The 23,391-nt window shown below is 43.7% G+C and overlaps 1 protein-coding gene across 1 annotated transcript in view; it reads right to left on the bottom strand.

Annotated features, from left to right (window-relative positions):
* Positions 1-1,976: 1,976 nt before the first annotated feature.
* Positions 1,977-23,391, bottom strand: part of grin2ab (glutamate receptor, ionotropic, N-methyl D-aspartate 2A, b) — a 124,128-nt gene continuing 102,713 nt past the window's right edge. Inside the window, exons 11-20 of the mRNA XM_004568310.3 lie at positions 21,219-21,387; positions 18,784-18,937; positions 17,183-17,308; positions 14,674-14,903; positions 13,804-13,964; positions 11,617-11,804; positions 10,599-10,837; positions 8,403-8,586; positions 6,719-7,502; positions 1,977-6,624 (exon numbers count right to left, since the gene is read on the bottom strand). Of these exons, the coding sequence (XP_004568367.1) occupies positions 5,622-6,624; positions 6,719-7,502; positions 8,403-8,586; positions 10,599-10,837; positions 11,617-11,804; positions 13,804-13,964; positions 14,674-14,903; positions 17,183-17,308; positions 18,784-18,937; positions 21,219-21,387 (3,238 nt within the window). The 3' untranslated portion in view covers positions 1,977-5,621. The remainder of the gene's footprint in view (positions 6,625-6,718; positions 7,503-8,402; positions 8,587-10,598; positions 10,838-11,616; positions 11,805-13,803; positions 13,965-14,673; positions 14,904-17,182; positions 17,309-18,783; positions 18,938-21,218; positions 21,388-23,391) is intronic.

The following is a 23,391-nucleotide window of genomic DNA, read 5'->3' as shown; positions in this document are numbered from 1 at the left end:
GAGTTAGCAGAGTCACTGCTTTATGATGCCTCGTTGTTGCGCTTATGAGAGCAAAGTGTTGGAAAAAACACTCAAAGGGGCAGAATGGAGGACAGCAGAGAAAAGCAAACCAGTGAGCTATGTAATTGAATTAACACATAACAGTAATAATGATACACACACAATGGGACTGCAGTGAAGTGGATACAGGAATCCTGCTTTTTTGTCTTCACTGGAGTGTTTTTTCTTCTTCAGTGACACAGATGATAGAAGCAAGTCATACATCATGGCTTTGCAAATTGTACTGCAGTATCTTTGTATCACGATATCATCGCTGTCACTGGAAACCTGTCATGATAGCAGCGATAGTGATAGATGCGTTACACTGTGATTGCCACCTCTCGATGCTTTTGGTACTTTGATTGGATGAACGCAAGTGTCGGTTGTGATCACGTTTCATTTTTTGATAATGCACACTGTTTTTCTAAATTCAGTAATCACATTACAGCTATGATTGTGTCTTTTTTGATGTATTTTTTTTCATTAGGTCATTAGGTAGGGGTTTGTGTCAGCATGTAAGACTGAACAATGTAACGAGCAGTGTATCAAAATACTTTCTCCAGGGAGTAATTAAGTACTGCCCTTTTTAAAAATGTAACAAATGATGTTTTATATATTGCTTTTACCAAGAAGCCTTTCATACTGAGGGTAAACAGGGAGAAGTTAATCAGAACTAGACTCATAATCAAAGGGAACAGGCTTTAAGGAGTGATGACAGCAAGTTTGAACATTTTGGTGCAGATCATCATCAATGTGTACGGAGAAAGGCAGGAGAGGTACAGCAGTGAGTGTCTACAACCATCTGTAAAATATGGTGGAGGCTCTGTTGTGGTTTGAAGCTACATTTTAGTCAGTGGTGTTTGGGATCTTGTCAAAATGGATAGAATTATGAACACAAATATATTGACAGATTTTGATCCACAAAGCAACAGCATCTGGAAAGCATCTGATTGGCAACAGCTTCATTAAAATCATACCTGGATAGAAAAACAATGGAGCACTGTCAGTCATTGATTGGCCTCCCCAGAGCCCAGACCTCAGCTTTATTAAAGCGGTGTGGGATAATCTTGACAGAGAACAGAACAAAAGGCAGCCAACATTCAAAATAAGAGCTTTGATTGTCCCTGTAAAAGCCTGGAGAACTATTCCTGGAGACTACTGATAGAAATGAGAAGAAAGCTACGAGTTCAGGCTATTTTGCCTTCCATACTGTATTTCCATGTACATTTTCAGATGTTTCCAAATCTATAGGTGTGAATGTGTGAATAATTGTCTGACTGTATGTGTTAGCCCTGCAGCAGGTTGGCAACCTGTCTAAGGTGCACTCCACCTTATCCTATAACAGCTGGGACAGGCTCCAGCCCCTACCCCCCTGTGACCCTGAAGTGGAAAAGAATGGATGGATGGATAGTCATAGAGCTTATTTTTGTGAGGATACAAAAGAACATGGAAAAAGATGACTGGCTTTTTGTTAATGGAGCTTAGGCAAACCCAACTTAGGGGACTGGCCCACAAAAAGAAAATGTCTATAGGACCACTCTCAGCCCCAAAAAACAGGGTTCGAAGAAGTTTCAGAATTTCTTGCAAAGATTGGGAAGGTGAATTCCTCTGTCAGTTACAAGGACTGTGAAAGGTTGTCTCTGGGCCAAAAGCACATAATAAAGAAAATGAAGACATTGAAATAGGATTACAAGACAATAAAGCATCAAAACAAGAAGACACCACCTGATGGTTGGCCATTACATCGCCTCAGAGTTCCTATTAGCCCTGCTAATGCAGACAGTAGAAATGCCAGGAAGGTTCCTGGTTCTCTGGATCTGTTTAGTCTAAAAGTGGCTAATGAATAATTGTGTTTTATTTTTCTTAAACTTCATGTTTAACACTTTAAAGATGAATTCGTTAGTGGCAGACTGAAGAACTGACACAACCCAGACAAGTAGAAAAATGTAACCTTTACTTATTTACAGATTGTACAGAGGTACTGAGTGACAAGGTAGTATTTACAACACAACTAGTAGCTTAGAAACCCCTGAACTTATACACAAGTGAGATACACGGCAGGGAGACCCACAGGACTACACACCAACACACTCTGTCCACCTAGTACAGTGTATGTGTGTTTGTGTGTGAACACCTGGGCCAAACTGAGATCTGTACTGAGCCCCGGGAACACTAAGTGTGCTCCTCGATAGCGGCTATGTGGGAGCCAGCCGGGTGCCTTACCGCTGACATCATGGGGCCAGGAGCCAGGAAGTGTAACCATCCAGGCCTCTGACCAAGACATGGAAGGGTACGTGTTGGTTCGTGTAGTCCAGTAGGTCTAACTCAGGGAGAACTTAGGTGTTGCAGCAAAATATGTACCACCAGAAACACGAGCACGTCATGCAATTTGAAAAATCTGAAAGTAAAACCAAAAGGTTGGTGTAAAAACCTGTGATGGTGGACATACAAAAACGCATACCTCATGCTCGCTTAATCACAACGGTACAGACGCAACATGTGTGTGTGTGTGTGTGTGTGTGTGTGTGTGCCTAGCTGTATTTGTGTTGTATGAGTAAGAGCCAGGTCAGAAGGTTACGTGTGGGACGAAGGGAAGAGAGTCCAGAAAAGCACACAAGCACACACACACACACACACACACACACACACACACACACACACACACACACACACACACACACACACACACACACACACACACACCACAAACAACCTGTAAATACACACATCCTCTGTCTTATATAAATGACTGCACGGTGTAAAACACACACGCACACAGACACACTCACACTCGCTCACAGGTAAAACAGCACAGACTTGTAGTGGAACTACGTGGGTGGGAGGGGTTTTTTTGTATTAACCACACAGGCTGGACGATCATTATTCATTGAGTGTGAATCAGATGACCCAGCTACGTGCAGCTAGTTAACAGGCATAGTTAACTAGTCATTAACCCAGCAGTGACGACTGTACAGTGAGGTCCCAACCAGCAACACACCAGAGGGGAAAAATAAAGAAATAAATGAAAAAAAACCCCAAAAAAACAAAAGCAAACAAAATCACGATAATCTAAACCATGCCAGTCTTTTTTTGTTTTTAAGAAGCAGAATTAAAAAGCCACGTTGTTATTGAAATGAATTCAACACTTAATACCATTCAAATCAAACAAATGAAATCAGTTTCTAACATTTAAAACAAAGATTTTCTCTGTACAGAAGTATAATATTGCAACCTGATATTGTGCATATAACTCACACATCAAACCTGTTAAGATTACCAAAAGAGGGGCAGCGTTCACCGTTCAAAGGTGCTGTTTTTTGTTCAAACTCTCTCGCATTCTTTGCAGCCAATATATATATTAGATATATGTGAGCGTGGTTTGCCTGTGTGTGTGTGTGCGCGCGTATGAGAGAGAGAATAGAGCATAGAAAGAAAGAGAATAGACAGACGCTCAGCTAATGGGATATCAAGTCCTTTTTCCATCAAAATCCTTGTGTTAAAAAATAAATAAATTAATAAATTTAAAAAACAAATCAGTGCCCTTACTCAGTAGATTATGGATTTCTAGAACACTCATACACACATTGCCAGCTTGTTGAGTGTGTCTGTGTGTGCGCGAGTGTTGCCTCTGTAACGAGTCACTTTGCAAACTCTCCGCGTTGCCACGTGACTCTCAGTGCTGAAACACAGCGCCGTGTTCTCGCCAACACAAGAGCCACACAAGTACCAGCTTACTCTGACGCGCGTCCAGGAGCATTCATTAGATGAGTAAATCTGCAACAGCGATACACTCAGCCTCTAAATTCACTACGGAGACATTAAAACCGGCTCCTTTGCTTGACATAGAAAGTTATTAGAAAAAAAGCACTGGGATCCTACGAGAGCCGAACAAGTTCTCACAGCTACTGATGTTAAGTGATTTCCAGCAAAATGTTGAGTTTTTTTTCTTTTTTCTTTTTTAAAAACACCACGACTGAACTTTAATCTTCTCATACTCGGTCTACTCTACAGGAGGAAGCAGGGGGAGTGAAAAAAGAAGAATCGAGGAGGAAACCTGGTTAAGGAGAGGGATGGAGGAAAAGGATCAGTGGGAGGGGGCAGGGCGAGAAGATGGAGCGCGGGTAAAAGTTCAAAAAGAAGAGAAAGATTTCAAGTTTGTGTTGTGTATACTGTATGCATGATGCTGTACCCCATTATCTAACACTGTAAAATGTCCGACCTCACAATGGAACGGTGCCCTAAACCCCAATGCCAAAGAAGAAATTAAGAGAAAAGAAAAAACATCTATTCAGCAAATGACTGAGAATATTCATATTTTTCAGTATAAAAGTGTTTTTGGTCAAACGTCTTGTGTAGGTGGCAGGGTATAAAATCTACAAAGTGCACAAAATGAAGCTATCTTGTAGCCTCGACACACACACCCAACCCTACACTACTATCCTAGACTACTGCGTATGTGTATGTGTGTGTGTCTGCATGTATGGATGTGTGCATATATGACCCTGTATAGGAGTTTAACTGTAACACAGGGCAGTAGGAAGCATGCAGTATGACCTGAAGGCTAGCTAAGAGAGGAAGCAAGGATGCTATACTGTATGTCTCTAGATCGATAAAACACTAGAACACACACCCTCATCCTGAGAGGCTTTTAACTGGTGGCCGCGTTCGGACCACTTTTTGGAATGTTCAATTATCTGACATCAACAGTGACAAACAGTCTGTGGTTCCCCCCCCCCGTAACAACAGACAGCACGTGTGTGTGTTCGAGTGTTTGTACGTCTGCGGGCGGGCGCCGATACACTTCTCAGACCTGTTTCCTGACCAGCTGCCCGCTGCCCGGTCCGGTCTGTTACATAGATAGTGGTTTCCATTCAAGTCAAGGATTACTCTAAGTGAAGTTTACTACTCTTTAAGCCATGCTGGCAGTGCAGTTTGGAGGCTCAGACAACATACGGGTTGACTGGAAATCATAGTGCAACAGGAGAGTCCTAGAGAGGGGGTGGGTGTGTTTAGGTTAAATATGCGTGTGTGTGTGTAATCTCAGAAAGAAAGGGGTTTCTTGTGTGTCCCCTTTATCTCCAAGAGGCTGGTGAGAGGGCGTGACAGGTCGGCTCGTCTTCCAAACACTTCATCACAAGTTCCCTTACGTCCCACTGCTGGCGTTAAGAAACCGTGTACAGTGTCCCTCGTATTCCACAGGATGTCGATCCGTCTTGTCGGACAAATTGTCAGTTCGTGCCTCGTTGCTCGCGGCTCGAGGCTGGTACACACACTGACACTCATACACACACACACACACACTCTCTTCATCTTGTATTGTGCCTCCAGCTGTCCCTGTGGCCCTCCCATCTCTGACCTATGGAGGGTGTGGTAAAGAAAACAATGATTTATTTACTCGCTGTTAACCTTTTTAGTCCCGAGCTTCCCGCTTTTCACCCGTGTGTGCGTGTCTGTCTGTGTGTGTGTTTCTTGTGCATGTGCTTAGAATCAGAGCTGCCTCGTCCGGTCACACACACCTCTTTCTTTGCATGCGTGCGTGTTAGTGTGTTTCAGTGAGATTTTTAGTGTGCTGCGTGTGACTCTCAGACGTCAGACTCGATGCTGGGCATGCGGCGGTAGAGCCGGGGTCGGTTGCCGCCCGCGCTCGAGGCTCGCGGCGCTGTCACATAGCTCATTGGCTGCGAGGCAGCAGGTGGGACCATGTAGGCCACAACGGGAGGCTCCTGCGGAGGGTAGAACACCTGTTGGTCGACCTGGCCGCCATGCTGGTTGAAGTGATGGTTGCCATGGTTACCCAGAGTAAGTGACACAGGCATTCGCTGCTTATAGAGCTCATGGGCGGAATTTCTCAGTGGCATTCGTGTTGTAGCCTGGGAGGCGGGATCGCGTTGTGCCGTGCCCGGCGCCGACTGTAGGAAGGGGTTGTGGGATGGGCGGTCGGGGAAGAGGCTCTTCGAGCGCCGCGGCAGAGGCATCGGGGTGTCCAAACTGTGGTGGTGGGAGGGTGAGGGAGAGGGGGGGCTGCGGCTGCTCAGCGGACGATCAGAGCGCATTGTGAGAACATTAGCATAGGCCCCCTCATCCAGGGTCAGCTCCCTCTCCCTATCTCTGTCAGGCAGACTCAGCCCCCGCATGTGGGGGTGGGCCTGCGACTGCCGCTCGGGAATGCCGTCCGGAAGCACATTCTCGTAAGAGTGCTGGCGACTCAGCTGGAGGTGCTGGGCCGAGGAGGAGGTGGGGAGAGGGGACGGGGAGGAAGGGGTGGGCTCAAAGTGGCTGACAAGCCCGTCCCCCTCACCCACCAGGCCCAGCTCGCTCTGGGGAAGGTAGTGCGTGAACATGTCCGCGCTGTGTGGGTGAGGGTGTGTGTGGGAGTAATGCGAGTGCAGGTGGTCTTCACTGATGTCATACAAATTCCCCAGGTGGGCGCAGGCATCGCAGCGAGCTTGTGGCGAGCGAACAGTGTAGAGGCCAGAGTAACCGCTCAGCTTGGTGAGGCAGGAGCGACAGTGGCCGGGCCTGACACTTTGCGTCCCTGGACCTGCGCTTGGGGCTTCGAATGAACCTCCGACCTTCTCTTTCACACTAGAGGGAGAGAAGACGCAGCTGATTATACACAAAGAGACAAAACAAGCACCTTAAACGGGGCTTTATGTGCGATTAATGCTAAATAAAATACCTGCTGTGAGTGTAGGTGCTGTATTTCTTATCCTTCAGAGAGTGCAGGTCGGCCTCAGCGCTGTGACTGTGGTGTAGGAGGCTGGCGCTCAGCTGCAAAATGGGTGCGTCTGACTGGTGGGAGAGTGTGTGCGGGTATGTGCTGTCAGGTGGAAACAGGTCAGGGGGGTAAGGGTGCTCATCACTTCCCCCCTGGCTGTCTCGCTGGTATGGGGGAACGGACTGGAGACTGGCCTGGTCTGAATCAATGGAGTAGATCTTGGATGCTCCACCTCCACCGCCTGCTCCTCCACCGCCCCCACCCCTCTTCCTCAGTTGATTGATTGGCTTAAATCCGCCCCTTGCTGCCATGGAGTCAGAATCTTTGTGTGACGGTGGCCGACTGGAGCACTCCGAGAGGTCCGAGTGCTGTGGGTCCTCGGGTAGGTAGCGCTGGCTCTTCATTTGTGGCGGTCCGGGCCCAGATGCAGGGGCGGGGCTGTGGCCTGGAGATACAACGCTCGGCTGAGTCTTCAGGGTCTCGACACTTTTCTTCCACAAGGCTCGGGGCTTTGATGCAGTGAGGCCCGCCCCGGTGAGGCGGGTTTGGCCGTTGTCATCTGTGATTGACAGCTGGGGCTTGTTGGGGCTGGTCTGGTGGGGTGGAGCTTTTTGTTGCCCAGGAAATGGCGCAGCATTATTGAGGAGGTTTTTGTGCCTCCCGGACAATGACAGGAAGCCCTGTGGACCTGCAGCGTTGCTATAGAGACCAGGACCCTTCTGAGGCAGAGTATGGAGGGAGTTACCTAGGAGACAAGGAGAGATGCACCTTAGACAGAAGATACAAAATATGGATGATTGGTTGGATGCTCAGCCAGGTCAGCTGATACATCATCTACTGCCTCGACATGCAATGTGTGACATCTAATGTATTTCTAATCACGAGGAAGGCGTGGACATGACAGTCAGCAAGGTGAAAGTAGTCACCTTTACTCACGCATACAGACAATGTAAAGAAAAGGTAGATGCTATGTGAACGATCTTATTACAGGTGACACGGCTTCCTGATTTGCGCTGGCACAATATATTAGTTTTGAGCTCAGAGCTCAGAAAATACAGTTAGTAGAACCCCTCTATGGTTTAGAAATGCCCTTGTTCTTCCAATTAAAGCTTTTATTTAATATAACATGAACCTGATCAGAAGATCTGCAAATGATGATTAATGATTCATGACATCATCATAAATTATGATTCATTTTTAACTGAATAACTGTGTAGGAAAACAGAGGCCCGTTGCCAGCAACAGTGTGTGAATTGCTTATTGCGTTGCCTAATGCAAGTTTATTAAGTTAGACAGCAAACTGATCGTGTTAGCCCGGCTGAAAACTGTTGATTTAAGAAGCAATAAATTGGATCAGTCATCGGTTCGTCTCCAAATGCCCCCCAAACAAGAACACTTTCTTCTGAAACTTGTCTACACCAGGCCATATAACAGTCGGTTTCACTCTTCAAAACCAGCACATAAACGCTTGGATGATTCTTTCAGTTGACGACCTTTAAGGCACCTCAACCGCTCATTGTTATTTATCATCAATGATTCCAACAACCACTAACAACATCTAACCAATGCCATTTAAAATGATAAAATAGACTTGTCTTTAAGAAGTAAGGACATTTCCAAGTGACCCTCTGAGTGTACTGAGTACCTTTCCCTGACATCATGTCTATGATGCTGGGCTGCACAACGACTGTGTTGCGTTTGGGAGAAGGCAAAGCGATGGACTTGGCAGACTTGAGCAGGTGCAGCATGTTGGCTTGAGGACTGAAGCCCAGCTCTGGTGCCTTCTTCTTCATATCTATATGAACGCCGTGGATACAGCTCCATATACCCTGAGAGGAGACGAGGAGAGGAAATTAATGGAAGAAAAGGAAAGGAAATGAGAGCCGGAGAGGAGGGAGATAGGAGAGATAATAGAGAGTTAGTGTAATTCACAACCCAGTGACTTCACAAAAAAAGTTCAGACAATCCCCGAGACTAATTTCCTTGTGAGGTAAATTAGCAGAGACCTCTGCATCCTCTCTCCAGTGCGTTTACTGCAAACCTTAACCTCATTTTGTTTTTGTAATGTGGCTAGAAGAGATAATCACCACTTTTTTAGATGAACTGCTTTCTGAGGCGCCTAGAAAATTAAATTTAGGTGATGATGTCACTGGAGGGGGCCTTTGAGTGCAAGGAGATGTTCTTCCTAGAGCCACTTAACCTCCAGCATCGCTGCTCTAACAGCATGTGCACGCCAAGAAACACACACAGTCACACAGACACACACACACACACAGGACTCTTTTTGTAAAACACTTAATGTGTGAAATGCTGCTCGTCTGGAATAAAAGCCCTGCCTAACACAGAGACATGACATATGAATAATGAAATAGTGGTCTGTCTGTGTGTGCCCATTTTGTTTTTTGGGTGTGTATTTGTGTGTGCGTGTGCATATATCAATGTGTACCCCTGTTTGGTCAAGCCTGTCCCTCATCTCACTCCACCTGCGAATGTGTTGCCATTTTTAGAAGAGAGCCAGCGACGCACCGAACGTCAGAATATTCGATATCGGATGCCATCAGCCTATCAGCAAACAGGATGACATTTAGCAGTGGTGAAACTGGGAGAATATCTTTGTTCTTTCACTATATTTTTTAACTTTCACGTGTGAGAGAGAAGGGCGTTGTGTGTATGAACTCGCGTCCTCTTAGTTGTCTGATTCCTCTATCCTGTCGTCCGTGCGCGCAGCAGTAAATTCATCTCTGCCTCAGCTGGGCTCCATTATCACACTGCCCTTCCTTCCTTTTTAATCACACACACGTGCAAAAAATTATTGTATCCTAACAGTAACAACTGTTTGTGTTTGAGACAGTTTCAGACAGCTGAATCACAGCAACACACACAGGCCCGTAGATTTATGTGAGTTTCTGATTCATCTGTTAGAAAAGTCCTTTCTGCACATCCCTGTGTGTATTTTCGATGCCCCGGAATAAGCATAAAGATTAGGCAAATTACAGAATGGATTAAAATTTGGATGCTTTGTTTTAGAGGAAATTTTTCACAACAAGACAGCAGCAAACTAATCATTTCTTAAAATTTACTGTGCTGTTTGAATTATTGCTGTTAGGCACCACAAATGCTCTCCACCGGCCCTCACAGCCGCAATAATGTGCTGAGTTGTTTTTCCCTGTTATTTCTCTGCTTCGGCCTGAAATAATCTACAAATATAGTTATGTTTGTTTCTCTTGCAGATTCTCTGTATGTTTAGCCCGCTTTTTCTCTTTATCGGATTTTCTTTGAGAGAACTCTGTTAGCCGGCTGTGCTGTTAAACATCAATAACATTATGAGACACTCACAGCCCTCATCCCATTATTGATATAGGAAAATCCAGTGCTTTCTTGCAGTCTGAATGAGCGTTGTACATCAGTTGTTATACCCTATAGGGCCCTGTTTTATCACTAAGTGCCATTCACTGCTATGAATTCTAACAGCAGCTATCTATTCCTCAGTCACACTAGAGTAAAAGAGGACGGAGACATCCTTGTGACTTGGAAAACTGACGATTGCATTGCATTGAATATTTTCACATTTGGCAGCCAACTGCACATAGTTGAGGTGACCAACTCGTCAAAGTCTGTTTGAACTGACTGTGAGTGGTTGCAGACTCGGCCCCTGTCTGTGAAACAATCAAAGGCAACAAGACTGCAAGTCCATGCTTCAAAAATGCTGGCAATGCTCCAGTGTGACTGAAGCATTAAAGTCCTGCGTGAGATTTTGAAAACTAGGAACCAAAACTTCCTGCTGTGAAAATGTGGGTTCCTGTGCACGCTTCCAGGTGTGTGATGATTTCCTCTTTCTTACCCTGCTGATAGTGAAGAGAATGCCCGGCCTTCCAGAGCAGACACCAGTGAAGCAGTATCTCAGTCTCCAGTAGAAAAGGTGCTCCGAGATGAAGGTGAGGATGGAGAGGCCCATGGCCGTGGCCAGCATGTAGAAGACCCCTGCCATGTTGTCCACATCCAGCTGACTGGACATTACCTCATTCTTCTCATTGTGGCAGATCCCAGTCAGCCACTGAGCTTCCAGCTCCTCCATCTCACCTGTTGCAAAGATGAATGTGAAGGGTTAACACTGGAGGGGAAAAAAGAACAACGTGAGGAATGAAGGCAAAGGAATTCGAGACGTAAGGAGAAAAAGTGAACGAGGTGATGGGTGGCAGAGGGCAAGAAAGGGATGTGGTGGGAAAAGAGGCATATGAGGCGAGGTGGGGAGAAGGGAGGAGGGGCGAGAGGTGAAGTGGTAAATAGATCGTAATGGAAAGGAGACAGGAGGCGGAGTGGAAAAAAGAGGTTGTAGGAGGAGGGCGAAGAATTGATAGTGATGGAGTGATAAGGAAAGATGGGAGGAATTATTATCAAACTGAGTGTGTCTGAGAACGCGTGTGCTTGAGCACGAGGGTGTTTGCCCTGAATAAAATGGCCGTGTGTGAAGCAAAGCGCTTTAGTGGTTTCAGCAGTTTGATTTCTGTCCGACTGATTCTCTTTCTTCCATTCGCACCATCTCACAGCTTATTATACAGAACAATCTGGAGGAGTAAACATAACAGGACACGGTGGGCACACACACGCACACACACACACACACACACACACGCATGCGCGCACACAAACCCGGAGAGTAATGATGATGAAATGGTGTGTTAAGACTAGCCCTTGATAGCTTTCTGACAGAGGGAGGGAGGAGGGAGGCTGAGTGTTGGAGGGAGAGGGGTAAAGGAGGAGAAAGCTGAGCGATGGCACAACTGAGCAAAGTCCTCCAACAACTTAGAGACTTTCAATTTCAGTACAGTGTGTGACTGAGATGGCTCTCCACGGCTTACCGTCTCCTATGATGCTCAGTATGGCCAGGTCAACCAGGCGTTTCCAGTAGGATCCTTTCTGCAGGGCAATGCCATAACCTGTAGTGGCAAAGATATAACCGCTGCCGATGGTCACCAGCTTACACCCATCATCTCTCCCCGCCATGTAGTTCAACACCGCCGCATCGTAGATGAAAGCATCCAGCTTCCTGTAAGTAGTATACAATATACTTATTAAGCACTAACAGATTGAAGCCAGAATATAAAACAACAATCAGGACCTGGAGCTCGGTTTGGGTGAAGTCCCATTACGTGATCATTGTGTCCAAGTTAGATGAAAGTCTCACCAATAACGTTGGAAGAGTAATGCTTTTTGTGAATTGTGGGCAGATGATGGATGTCTCACAGTGGCAGACACCTCACTGTTCCTTTGGCCAGATGAGCTAAAAAAAGAGTTTACTAATACTTGTACAAACTTTTACTTCACCGACAGTCAAACTGGCTCAGTTTTTTACTGTGAACTAAATTATTAATAATAATATTTAATGTTATTAATTAAAATTGCAAGATTTTGAACGTGAGCCATTTTCACCTTCTGAAAGTGTTTGAGATCCACTGATTTAATAGAAAGCTAAAGCCAGTTAGCTTTACATATTACAGAATGTGTAGTCTTTAGGCTTCCTTTTTTAAACTAATATTGTGCTAATTATTCAGCTTTTGATATCATTTGGTGTAGTGTTCATGACATTTGGTGGAGTCAGGACAGCTGTTTTTGCTCTAAGCTAACTGGCAGCTAGCTTAAACTCTTACATTTAGAAATCAAAGTGGCATCACTCTTGTTAAACAGTCAGAAAGAAAACGAATAGGGGTACTTCCAAAATCCTCAGTTGTACAATAGCTGTAACAATTGGTTAGTAGTAACTGAAGTTACTATTTTTATAGTTTTTGTATGAACTTTTGCCTTTTTCTCATAAAACCAAGAAAAACGTACCTCTCCAGGGATTAACCCCCCCCTTCAGTGAAAAACAAATACAAGAAGGAAAGATAATTTTGTGTAACTGATATTTTTCACATAAACAGGCTTGTACCCTTCAGTTTTTAGATCTTGTTTTTGCACTGACACTATGGGCTGCTAGCTAAGAGGCCAAAGTTTGTGTCTGATACTAGCCCAGATGTGAGCCTGATACATCTGAACTCAGCAAAGGAAAAAAAAACGACAGAATAGAGCCTGATGAATGATTGACCAAATACAAGGCAACAAGGACCCTCTATCATCATCCCATATAACAGAAGAAGCCTGCACTTAACTTCATTTTGGTTTTATATAATAGAATGAGTATACCTTGGGGCTAGACATGTGCATAAATATAAGTTATACTTTGGATGTAAATGCGTATATACTGTATGAAATGAATACATGGGCGATCTGTTGTTGCTGAGAGTTGCTGCTCCACAGATAATTTTAAACTAATATTCACTTGTGTAACTGTGCACAGCACTGGAAAACAATATAAATTAATTAAAGGATAGAGAGCGTCCTGAATGTGCGTCACAGACCATTTCATGACTGGACTGAAATTTTAACTCAGACTCCCAAGTGTTTATATTTTTCTCTGTCAAAACAACATTTTTTTTTGCCTAATAAGTTAGCAAAATACTGATGATGCTGCTGAACGTCTTCATTATACAGTTTTGATGCTGTATAAACAAAGCCTAGTGTATTAAAAAACAAACCTTATTTCTTTCATATGCAGTATCAATAAAGTAATTATTACGGAACAAGAAAACCAAAGAAATGAAAATTATTTCTGGAGAAAGATCAAAGCCTGCAAAACTAATGAACAAATAAGAGCACTGTAGCCATCCTTCTATTTAGTGTGTGTTTAGATGGAAGAATAAAGGTAGCGAACACCAGAACAAATTACACTCTCCCTGTTTTGGCAGCTCGTTCTTTCCAGCAGCAACAAGACTCTATAATGAGCACTTGCAGACAATGCCAGTGACAGAAACACTCAGCACAGTTACTGCAGCATTTTAGCATAAGCTACTGTTTAGCCCCATGGGGTCGAGTTCCTGCATGATGCAATGACTCTTTTTGTGTTTGTTTTCACATGTTCTTAAGCATATGTGGTGTTTGCCAACAGAATGACCGCCTCAGGTATAAAGAATCTTTCCTTGATGTGAGTTGGCTTGACAAGTTAACAGTACCCAGTCTTGAGGCTGACTAGTGCATCCACGACGCCGGTCTGATGGTATTTGGTCATGTACTGATGCATATCTGGGTAGTTCTTCCTGATGTTGCGCTCGGTGCTCCCGTTTGGAACCGTCCCGAACCGAAATGGAGGGGAATAAGAGTACGGGCTCTGGAACTGCAGTGAGGAAAAATAAGTACAGCGAAATAGTGACATATTGTTCAAAGGGGGTAAAGACAGCGTGAGACAGGAGCACAAAGAGGGAAAGAGAAACTTTAAAACAGAAAGGCTCAGAGATGAAGAGCAGTGGTGAGAGACAGCAGGAAGACAAAGTAGGAGTGGGGGGGGGGGGGGGGGGGGGGTCGAGAGTAGGAGTCGGAGCTAAAGTGTGAAAACGAAGGAGAGGGAGAGGAGAGAGGAGGAAGAGTGGAAAGTGACAAGAAGAGACAGAGGAGGAAGGAGGTGGGAGAGACAGTGGAGTGGACTCATCAGTCATCATCATTGTGTGTCCAGTCTAGCGTAAGACTGGCTGGGGTTCTGCTGACACTGCCAGCCCCTGGAAACTACACACACACACTCATACACATCCAAACACAAACACACACGGCTTTGATCTATGCAGCTTGTGTGTGTGTGTGTATGTGTGTGTGTGTGTGTGTGTGTGTGTGTGTGTGCCTGTAGGTCTGCTGTGCTGGCAGTGTTAGTGTGGTGACAGCTACGGCCAGAGGGTTTGGGCTGTTGAAGCCCAAGGGCGCTCCCTAGAGAGTCCTGTCTGGCTGCAGGGCTGGCATCCATTACAAGAGCAACCCTGACTGTGAATGTGTGTGTGTGTGTGTGTGTGCGCGCGTGTGTGTTTACATGTCCATTTGTGTGTGTTTAACCCCACCTTCTTGTCAGAGAGTCCAGTGACTTGGTCCACAAACTCTTCTTGGATCATGAAAGCAGCCAGGTTGGCAGTATAGGAGGCCAGGAAGATGACAGCAAAGAAGGCCCACACCGAGACAATGAACTTACTGGTGGTGCCCCTCGGGTTCTGCACAGGCACAGAGTTGTTGAACACCAGACCCCACAGCAGCCATATGGCCTTACCAATGGTGAATGAGGGGCCATGTGGGTCTGTGAGAGAGACGGAGACAGGGACCAGGCAGGGGAGAAGAAGGAGCAACAATAAAGAAAAAGTCAAAAAACGGGGAAAGGACCCGTGTACAAAACCTTAAACTCACAACACGAACTTCAAAAAGTTTGAACTTTGTGTAAAATGTAAATTAGAAAAATGATGCAATGACTTACAAGTCATTTCAACTACATTTAACTGAAAATGGTGCATGTTTCAAAAGGAAAGTTAAGACAGGGGCAACAGAAGACTGGAAAAGTTGTATAATGCTAAAGAAAATAAACCCAGCAGAACTTATGAGGGTTTTTGGTAACGTGAGTAGCTGTTTCTTAACATAAAAATACAAAGTAAACTGGGGGTTTTATTATCTACATATACATTGTTATTGCTCTTAATTGGTTCTGTGAAGCACTTTGGCATACCTCTGGTTTTTAAATGTGCTATATAAATAAAATTGTATTGTATTTTATTATTAAATGATTACAGTAATGTGTGGTAATTCCTGTGCACGGGTTCAGAAATACTACAGAAAATCAAAATCTTGGTGAATACAGGTCATTGCTGCACTAACAGTAAGTTCAAACTCTTCAAGAAAAACACAATTTAAAGCTCAAGTTGAGGGAAAAACGGTCCTGTGGTCTGGGGGAATCAATATTTGAAATTCTTCATGGACAACTTAGAGATGTTGTGTGCTCTGGGCTAAAGAGGAGAGGGGCCATTCAGCTTGTTTTTTTTTTACTTACAGTTCAAAAGCTGCCATCTGATATTGTATATGGAGTGCTTTAATGCAAATGTGCACATCTGTGAAGACACCATTAATCATGAATGATGCTAAATGATATATTATTTCATCAAGATAAAACCAAAATACTTTCTGTGAGTAATACTAGAGCATGACCGAGTCCGAGTGCTAAGCCTGGTCAGGCCTGCGGTCCAGAACAAACTGTCAACATATGTTGCAATATTTTACATGAAAAATACAACAAAGGAAGTCCTGTTGAGCAAGGGAAACATTCTACTGTCAAAACAACAGCAACTGGTTGTTAACCCTTTTTCGAGTGAGAAACCAAACTTCAGTAAACATCCAAAATGGCCTCAACCCCTCTCTGTGAAGTCGAAGAGCTTATATGTATTTCTCCCAGCCCCTCAACATCATGGCATCTAACCAGCCCAACCCTAACCCTAAGGTAACTAATATGGTAATTTCACTGACCTTGATTTGCAACAGAAAAATGAAAAACTAAAGAATTAAATACATTTTTGTAACGTCTTCTAACGTCTTTTTTAACTTCCAAGTATTTAAATGAATTTAAAAAATAATAATAACAATAAGAATCAGAAAACCCTTGTTTTTTTCTTACACCCGACTGTGTTTTTGCACAGGTTCTTCTTCCACCTCCTTCTCCTCACCATCATGTGATGCTTAAAACAATACGTGTTTATAATTGGCAGCCTATTTTAGAATAGAGACATAATTTGTAAATGAAGGAAAAAGTGCTTTATAATTTAATAGAATCAGGGGGATGATTTTTGTAAAAATGCACTCAACCTGAGCATTTTTCAATGTCACTGTGAAGAACAAGCATTTTCTTGGGTTTTAAAAAAAAGAAATAGTGGAAAAAGTTTTTGGCCAATCAAATCAAAGTCTCAAACAAATTTGTCCACTAACTGATCTAATTTCCAATTTGGTGGGTTGAGCCAAACCCAAATGAATGTTTTTCAGATTAATATGTTTCAGAGGAAAAGACAAAAAAGAAGATGAAAAAAAGCAAAAGAGGTAATCAGATCTCCAAATTGTGGCTTCAATCAAATCTAAATGGATCTAAATGTTCAGGTTAAAAATCTAGTTACAAAGTTTTAAACCAAGCACTCATTGTTCAATCAGTGGGAGGTGAAAAAAACAGCAAGCTAAACACATTGTATAGATTTCCTGAACTTTCAGAAGTGCTGAGTGGAAAATCAAAGGAAAAAACATTCACTTGCTACTTCTGGATCGGCCTTTAGCTGATTTAAATGTTAAATTAAGTCACAACCTTTTGCACAACATTAATCTCCAATTCAGAGCCGACAGGGAAGCTCCAAGTTTTGGTTTTTGATGACGCCTCAGATTACAGGTTTGGTAGTTCTGGGAGAGAAATGCTAATGCTCTGTAGCATTACCTGAACTGTCTGAAGTCAAGTGATAATAGGTCACTTCTTTTGCTTCAGGGCGTCTTGCTCCTGGGAAAAACGATTGGTGTGATATTCTTTGTATGTGTGTGTGTGTGTGTGTGTAAGTCTACCTTTGCCTTGGGCCAAGTTGCGGTTGAAGCCCAGCGGACTGACAAACTCAAAGAGGAAGACGGCGATGGCTGTGACAATGAGCAGCATCACAAACATCATCACCCAAACCGATGCACTGAAGGGCTCTGAGAGGAAGGAGAAGGAGAGAGAGAGGGAGCAGAAAGAGTTAAAGGCAAATCGAGTACACGAGACAGCGAGATATCGTGGAGGAGCAGGAGTGAGGGACGTAGAGGGAAAGTGGAGGCAGACAGACTCGCGGAAATAAAAGAAGAGACGCACGCACACACACACAAAAAAACAGGGATGAGGGGGGAGATAAAGTGAGGAAATGATGATAGAGAAGAAACAGAGAGGGGAAAAAGGGATACAGATGGAGTGAGAGAGGAGGGAAGGAGAGGGAGAGTTAGTCACAGAGAGTTTGACGGAGCACATTTCCATATTTCTCATTATTCCCTTGGATGAGAGCTGAGAGAGAGGGAGAGGCCTGGGGCGGGGGAGATGGTAGAGGAAAGGGTTAGAGAGAGAGAAAGGGAGAGAGAGGGAGAGAGAGAGAGGGGGGGAGAGAGAGAGGAACCAAGCCCAGAGTGATCTGCTGTGCCCTGCTGTGGGCATGTGTATGTGATCTATTTGTGTGTTTGGTGTGTAGCAGGGCAGGAGTTCAGAGAGCGGGATGAGTGCCAGAGACATTGAACCCAGACAAATTGTATGTGTGTGTGTGTGTGTGTGTGTGTGTGTGTGTGTGTCACTGCATGTGTAAGTATGCGACTGCCAGAGTTAGCCAACCCTGAGAGATTGTGCGCTGAGGTGCCTCTAATATGAGTGCGAGATACTGAACCGTCACTGATACCCTGGCGCAGGCTCAACACACACATTTGCTTAAACACACACACATGCATACATGCACGCAATCATACAATAAGCTTTAACATAAATACACGCACAAAGCATTCACCCCTTAACATACATACGGCCACAGCACCTTCGTTCTCCACACATCCTTGTCTCACTACACAAACGTCCCAATATATAAATATATATAAATATATATGTATGTATATATAATATCGCAAAAATGTCTTGTTTTTGTTTTTCTCCCAGCACACACACACGTGCATACTGACACATGGCTTGACACGCTGGGACCAACACACGCATGGTCCAATACATCCCCTCGCTCCCTGCCTCGCTCCAATGACAATACAAGACATTAGGCAACCACAGAGGAGCGCTTCAATTCCTAGTCGTCTGAACAACTGGAGAGGAGGAGAAGGCAGGGGAGAGGAAAGGGGGGAGGGGTGTATCAAGAGTGCTTTGTCTGAGCTGACTTTTCAAAAAACAGCTGGCACGCTCCACTTCCTCTGCTCTGGTAGAAATATTAATGTGCTTAGGGTGTTGAGGCTCAGATAAAGTCAAGAGTACAAGTGGAATTTGGCCAGCATATACTGTCTGAATAAAATATTCCATTTTATGTGCAAGACTTCGCCAACATGTAAGCACCTCCCCTTTTCTCTGCCCCCAGTAGTCAACTGAGTTGGGGGACCGCCAGAGAATAAAAGAAAAAAAAAAGGGGGTCGAGTTAAAAAGAGAGCGATGGATTTACCGAGGAAGGCTGAAGGCGAGACGGTCCCGTTGCTGCGTGACACCATGACGCTGATGCCGGTCTCCACAAAGGGCACAGAGAAGTCGATGGCCTCCGACCTCTCCTCGTTAATGGTCAACGAGCCAACGGCCATCTCTGCCTTTTTATACACCACCTAGCAACCAGAGAGAGAGAGAAGCACTGTTATACCGAGAGCATGACTTACTGCCTACACTGTCAGAAATAAATACAGTGAGCTCTGTAAATATTTGGACAACATCACACAGTTTCACTCTGACTTTTTCCTGCTTTTTATTTTGGATGTGAAATATCACATTGTATCACAGGGTATAACTCGGAATGTCAGCCGTAGTTGGAGGGCAGCTCCAGCCAATCCGATGAAAAGTGAAAGTACAGCTGTCTTTTTCATTGTGCCACCATTTGTAAATGTCTCAGTGTATTGTGACAGAGGGACATTCTGCTCATGAAGATGTCTTTTTTAGTAGGAAATAAAATATTATGCTTTTCTTTTTCAAATGTAATTGTTGAAAGGCTTCTAGTGGTCTGATCCGTGAACGATCTGTGGATCGTAATGTCAGGTTTCATTATCTCTGGTGTAAATTTCAGTTTAAAGGTTTCCCTGTGGCAGCGTTTAGGTTTAATATGATCTGTGGCTGAATAAATCATTTCCAGATAAGATAATTGATAGGAATTGGGTAAGACTGATGGTGTCCTGTCCCCTTTTTAAATCAGGACCCACGGACATAACTGTTCAGTGAAAAGAAACAAGCGGCTGGGCAGTCGTTGCATTTCTGTTACACTTTGAAGCTAATCAAAACAGATTAAAGAGTACCTCCCAGTGCTGTGTTTTGAGATCTGAGAGTGCAAACTGTAGGTTTGAGAGCAAAGCTGATATTCTATGTTTTTCATATTGATAACAAACTATGTGAAACAACCAGAAACATTGAACTGATCCAACTAATCGCATTGTTTTTATAGCCAAAGTCTAAAACATGCCTCGGTGCCCCCAGGGCTCCATCGTTGTCCTTAAAGTAATAAAAAGAAGTCATTAGATTTACAAGTTCCCTCATTAGAATTAACACAGGCACTGCAGTTTATTTCAAGTTCATCCCACTTAAACAGTATTGCTCTTGTACTGAGACATTAATTAATTTAATTAAAAAAAACAATTGCGATTACTGAGCCTCTTTAAAAAAAAACCCCATTAGCAATCCATTTTTTAAGAATCACTTTTATCGGTATTAAAGGAAATGAAAGTGGGAAAAATGCCCCCCCCCCCCCCTTACGGCTTATTCATTTTTACTTTGCTAAATATTATTGTTTAACTGGCCCCTTGCCTCTCAGCCCATTCACGTTTCTAGGACCATCAATTATTACTCATTTGGCCAAACTAGCATGGCTCATTTACCCACGATGCCCTGACAGACCGGTTTATGGTTAGTGAGATAGGTCTGTCACCCCTAACTTGTCATTTGTCAACAAGTGTCATTACTAATGTGAAGAAGCATATTTTACACTGCATCTTTTAATAAACGTAACTAAATGTGGGTATTTGGGAGTCTCGTTTGGTGCCTAAACCAAAGCAGAAAGTGAAAATAAGCCAAATTAAATACAAAACACAAAGGTCCCAAGTGTCCAACCTTGAAGCAGATGGCCTATAGCAGCAGAAGACCACACAAAGGATCTGAGGCTACAATTTGCACAGGCATACCAACATTTTCCTGGTCTTATCAGTCTGGATTTCTAATGTGATTTTTGGAAGTAAAGGTCAACAACATGAAACCATGGATCCATCCTGTCTTCTGATGGCTGCTTCAGGATAATGCGCCATGTCACAAAGCTCAGATCAACTCAAACTGGTTTCTTGAACATGACAGTGAGATCAGTGTACTCAAATGGCCTCAACAGTTGACAGATTTCAAAACAACGGAGCACCTTTGGGATGTGCTGAAATGCGATTTTCACATCTTAGACAATCAAAATCAGCGAGCAATGTTTCGAGCGGCTTGCTAAAACTGTTCCATGAAGAATTTCGGTAGTTCTGAAGGCAAAAGGGAATCCAACCCAGTGCTGGCAAACTGTAACTAGCTGTAACTAGCTACTAAGTGAAAACGTGGGCATTGTTGATTTCTAAAGGCAGCCAATATATCTGTGTGCCAGTATGTGAAGGAACCAACTCTAAACGACATCTTGTGTGTAATTAGGAAACGCAGGTGGCATCTCACAGAACATCATTATATTACGCCCGGAGAGAGAACAGGTTTCATTTTGCAAAAGTAGCCTGGTAGCGTAAGCATAAAAAAAACTTAGCAGGCAGCACTACGTCACTGCTATACTTAAAGTTCTATTTCATATCATTGTTAATTGAAATGCTTGCACAGAAAGTCAGACTCACAGAATATACATTCATTTATTAAGAGAGAGACAGGCAGTACCTCTCCAACCATGCCATTCCAGACGTTGTTGATCTTCTTTCCATGTTTCCCGTTGGTGACCAGGTAGAGATCATAGGTAAACTTCACATTCCTGGCTATCTTCTTGAGAATGTCAATGCAGAAACCCTTGCAGCACTGCTTAATATAAGCGCCTCCTGATGTGCTGTTACTGCAACAAGCATATGCACAAACAGAATTAGGTTATTTTTTATATCAGAGGACATTTGAGTGTTATGTGTGTAACTGTGCGAGCTGCCTGCTCGCTCCACATCTGGTGGTTCCATCAAACTGTAAAACTAGAATTATGACACTACTAAAGGGTAGAGAGAGCTTTCAGTCTGTGTGTGAGGGACTGTGTGTTTCCCTTAGTGCCAGCTACCCAAACCAGATGAAAACACAGGGGTACTGAGCATAAGCTACTGGGCTTTAAATAGAGCCAGGCTCTACAGAACAACCAACCCACATAATTAAAATATCAGCTGTCCTTTCCTCATCTGTCTTCTGTGTCCTTTTCGCTCTGCCTCCTCGGTGTTTCTCAGCTTTCGTCTGTAGGAAGATGCTGCCCCAAAAAACTCCGCAGCCGCACACATAGGATGCACAGAATTCGAGCCGGTGTTTAAGTAAACTTTTCTGACAGCCGTCCCCGAGGACCTCAGAGCAGTGAACTAAACTGCATTGTTGGATCAAATGATTCTCATAATCTATTAAACCCTACCAGCATTTTCAAAAGCATTTCCATGAAAAGTTAATTCCGTTCCCATGTCAGCAATCTTTGATGTAGCGTACTGTATGCGGATGGGAGCAGCAGCTCTGTGACCTTTTCACTTGCCTTTTTCGCTGACTCCAATTCAGGAGAAAGTTCATGAAGAACTGAGGGATTCACGCGCACAGAACACCGAGAACGACTGTCAAAGACACGACACATCAAAGGATTAACAGATCCTTTAACTGCAGTCGACTGTATCTGCGGCGCATCATTACTGCGTGTACGAGAGAGACAGAAAGAGCCAGAGCAAGCATCGTATACGTACGCGTGAGTGAGTCTGAGTATGTAAAATCTCAGTGTCGCAGGTGTTCTAATGCACACATACTGTATACATTAGTTTTTCCCAGCTGGGCTCTCTCTGAACATGCAAACACACAGACACATATACACACACACCATCAGGCTGTCTGAGGTTCACATATAGTACATCTCTTTGATTATTTTCATAACAACAAACAGATGCAAATGATATGGAAGTAGTGACTGTGTAAATGTAGCAGCTGTAGGGGTTTAGATACTGTATACAGATGTATGGACATCTGCACATGAAGTGCTGCACATAAACATGACAAGTGTAGAAGAAACTTGTCTTTTTACCTCAGATTTTAGAGCAATCCCCTCTAGCGGATGACTGGTTAAGGTCACAAGTTAAGCTCTGTATGAGAGGTGATTCAGATGTCTAATAGTCCTTGCCTGCAGTGCTGATAATCTCAGAGGTTGTTATGATGCATCCATTTCTCTGAGGCATCTCCCGTCTGCCTTCTTTGAGTTCTACAGATGCAAAACCTTTAATATGGTGGCTTCCGGCTGTTAAAGAAATCTTCAAAGAAAGTAATTACCGGTGAGTTTTTGCACTTCCCCTGTGGTTAGCAGTGACAGTCCTATCCTATCCTATCTATGCTAACCCACGCTAATGACTATCCTGAACAATTTCAACTATTTTCTGCTGTCTGGATGAACCGACGCATTGATGACACAGAATGCTTCAGAAAAGAGATGTTAGTTGAACATTAGGGCTGTGTTGTGGTTAATGAAAGCACACATATGGTACTCAATAAGTGACTAAATTAACCTCAGTCGATTATAATGCATATTTAGGGGCTCCAAACTGGACATCCAAAATGTGCAAATGAGCAAAATAGAAAAGCTGCCTTATCTTGTCACGGAGAGCCACTGGTTGAGGTGTCCATTTGTAAAGTAGATAAATGGAGCAAATCCAAGAGGAGTTTAATTGAGAAAGTTCTACTTTCACTGTATATCTGAAAAATATCTTCTTTTTGTTTATACATTCAAGACGGCATGCGACATATTTCAGCCTCTACAATAATGCCTTTTAAGTTCTTTCAAAGAGAAGAGTCCTCAGTATTGTTTGACATGCCGCTGCTGAAAAAAGGCTCAAAAGCTCTC

The sequence above is a fragment of the Maylandia zebra genome, linkage group LG6 (genome assembly GCF_041146795.1).
Source record: "Maylandia zebra isolate NMK-2024a linkage group LG6, Mzebra_GT3a, whole genome shotgun sequence".
In the NCBI taxonomy this organism is placed as follows: domain Eukaryota; kingdom Metazoa; phylum Chordata; class Actinopteri; order Cichliformes; family Cichlidae; genus Maylandia; species Maylandia zebra.
Note: the sequence above shows the minus strand (reverse complement) of the source record. Positions and strands in the feature narration are given on the sequence as shown.